Source organism: Capsicum annuum, chromosome 1 (assembly GCF_002878395.1).
Source record: "Capsicum annuum cultivar UCD-10X-F1 chromosome 1, UCD10Xv1.1, whole genome shotgun sequence".
NCBI classification, from domain to species: domain Eukaryota; kingdom Viridiplantae; phylum Streptophyta; class Magnoliopsida; order Solanales; family Solanaceae; genus Capsicum; species Capsicum annuum.
Window position 1 is genome coordinate 41,167,130 of NC_061111.1, and position 2,928 is coordinate 41,170,057.

At 30.8% G+C, this 2,928-nt stretch overlaps 1 protein-coding gene across 1 annotated transcript in view; it reads left to right on the plus strand.

The window, feature by feature from the left end:
- Positions 1 to 250: 250 nt before the first annotated feature.
- LOC107879190 (actin-depolymerizing factor-like) overlaps positions 251 to 2,928 on the plus strand; it is an 8,045-nt gene continuing 5,367 nt past the window's right edge. Inside the window, exons 1-3 of the mRNA XM_047410456.1 lie at positions 251 to 417; positions 837 to 1,016; positions 1,501 to 1,610. Coding sequence (XP_047266412.1) covers positions 251 to 417; positions 837 to 1,016; positions 1,501 to 1,610 — 457 coding nt within the window. The remainder of the gene's footprint in view (positions 418 to 836; positions 1,017 to 1,500; positions 1,611 to 2,928) is intronic.

The window sequence follows — 2,928 nt, forward strand, 5'->3', positions numbered from 1 at the left end:
GTCTGCGTTTACAAAGTGAAATTTCAGTGTGTTGGTGGAGCAATTTCTTCGATTCTCCTTTTTTTAGGCTTCATTGTTTTGAATTAACATTATGAATAGAGATTCGGGACCTTCTTTTAGTTTTTGATTTTCTCAATTAGAAAGTATCAAAGAATATCAAGAAGTCGTAAACTTCGTTCCTGGAAGTTTTGACTATGAATTTCTTGGTTTTGATGAAAATAGACCCAAGCATAGAAACGATCCCTAAACCATGAAGAAATTGCGGCAAAAGCATGCTAAGAAGGACAAGAAAAAAGAAAGTGGTTCTAAGAAAAGAGAATCTAATAGTTTTGCAACTAAAGCTTCCGCCAAGAGAAGAAAATTTTTTGAAGTAATTTCCAGAGATGCGCTTCCTAAGGTAATAGCATATTCAGATCTGTTGAATATTAGGCCGAGATACATATTTTGACTTGGATCATATGTTTAGAAATTCATTGTTTATCTGGTTCTTTGTTGTCAATTTTATATGTATCTTGTGTTTTTTATGTGTTATTGAAATTAATATAACAAAAGAAACAAGTTTATAAGTACATAGATACATGTTATGTTAACTTGTATCTGTGAGTTGTTGTTAATGCTTTGGTATGTATCTAGTGGTTTTTAAATTTTATTAAAAGTCAATCTTATAATAGATAAAAGTTTATAAGTACATATATATATGTTGTGTTAACTTGTATCTGTGAGTTATTGTTAATGCTTGAAAATGTATCTAGTGTTGTTTAAATTTTATTGAAAGTCGTATTACAAAAGAAACAATAAGTTTATAAGTACATAGATACATGTTGTGTTAACCATAGATATGTAGTGTTCAAGATTGATGGTCAGCAAGTTGCGGTTGAGAAGGTTGGCGGAAATCAAGAGACACATGAAGATCTTGCTAACATCTTGCCTCCCAATGAATGCCGATATGCTATTTTTGAATACGATTTCACTACTAATGAAAATGTCCAGAAGAGCAAGATCTTCTTCATTGCTTGGTACCCTTCTTTCCTCCCTCCTACTATTATTCTTTTCATTTAATAATTTCTGCTGGTGGCATCTTCCTATCTTAGATTAGGGATGATAATTCAATACATTAGAAAGATGCTAGGCAAAAAGGTTAGTAAGAACAGAAATTGTTAGAATTTCTGAATCGGAAAGAAAAGCTGAGTCGAGATGAGAGAATTATTTCTATGCATTTCACATATTCTTTGTTTCATTTGCAAACCACTTAACAAATATTTAAGTCTCTGTTAATAAATAACAGTTTCAACATTCATGACACACTTTTAAGATTGCATGCATCATTTCTTAGTGAATCTATGAATTTTCAAAAACTTATGTTCTTGTTGCATATATGTGTGCTTTCACATAAAATGTTGCATTTTGAGAATCTTTTTATCACTATTAGTTGTCAAATTATGAAAGTTATATCATTTTCAATCACGTTTGATGTGATTTGATAAATAATTGAGGATGCAGGTCACCAGAAACAGCAAGGGTAAGAAGTAAGATGTTGCATTCAAGCTCCAAAGACAGATTCATGAGGGAATTCAATGGTGTGCAGGTTGAATTGCAGGCTATTGATCCGAGTAAAATGAGCTAAGATACCTCCATTGGCAGAGCTCTCTGAAATGTGTCTAAACTGTTGGGGCCTTTTATTAAGTCATTAGTAAAAATATATGTTATAGGACCTTTTCTCAATTGGAGTTTGAGGAATTTTTGTTCATTTATGCTTTCTTGTCTAAGACGTTCAATTTATATGTGTTTAAGAAATTTGTTTGTACACTATAGATATGATCATGTGTGACAATGTGATGGAAATCCTAATTTCTTATTATATTCAGTTCAATTCTTGTTCATGTTGTTCGCTTTCCTTTTCCTTGATCATTTTTTTGGTAGATTCTGTTATCTGTCAAATATTTTGTATTCTATAATTAAAATTCAGAACGGGATCGGTTAAGCTAATGACCCATTCCTCATCTTTTTCGCATTGATACTGTTTTGAAAGTTCTGAAGTATCTTAGATTAGAAAATCAAAAGCTCTTTCGTATTTTCAGTTATCTAAATTCAATTCACTAAATTAATTTTGGGTTATTTTAAGGTTCATCCTAAATACAAAAAAGTTTTTTCTTCTTTGTTATGTAAAGAATAACGGAAATTAGGGAGGAGAGTGTTAGTATGAATCATTTTGGAACATCCACTCAACTATTTATCTGATTTGTATTGCAGAAAATGAAAGAACATTTATATATAGATCAAGAATCAAACATATGATTGCTATATCAAATATTAATGCTTGTATTAGGAGGGAAAATTTATAATATACTTATGAATGTTGGTGTCCTAAGGAATGTTTCTTTTCCGATGCCAATGCATCTGTTTCTCCAGTATTTGCAATTTCTAATCAACTAGGGGACACTTCTTAGTAGGATTAGCATATTTCTAGATATTTCATTATGAAAATGTATCAAATTTTTTGTTTAATCCGTCCATGATAGTTGATAGCACAATATCAATTGAACAAATGAGCATTTGTCTATATAGATTGTTAACAAAGAAGAATGATTATTTGCCATATATATCTTGAGGAGAACTGATCTACAGTGTTTCTTCAGAAGTGTCTTTTTTTCTCACTTCTGAATTTAAGAAACAACTTCAAAATGAAAATAAAGACAACTTAAGTAAATACTATATAACACCCCACAAAAATCGTCCATGCGTTAGCTCGTGGTAATATGCTCTTAGAGTTAAATGACTAGAATTGTGTCAAAGAAACTTAGTCTCATTTTTGACTTCCAAAGTGAGTAAAGTTTAAACCATATATAGTTTCTCTAATTTTGACTTTATATCATGTGGAAAATTGAATGAGCTTTCCGTTGATAAAAGATTCGCCCAAATACGATACCC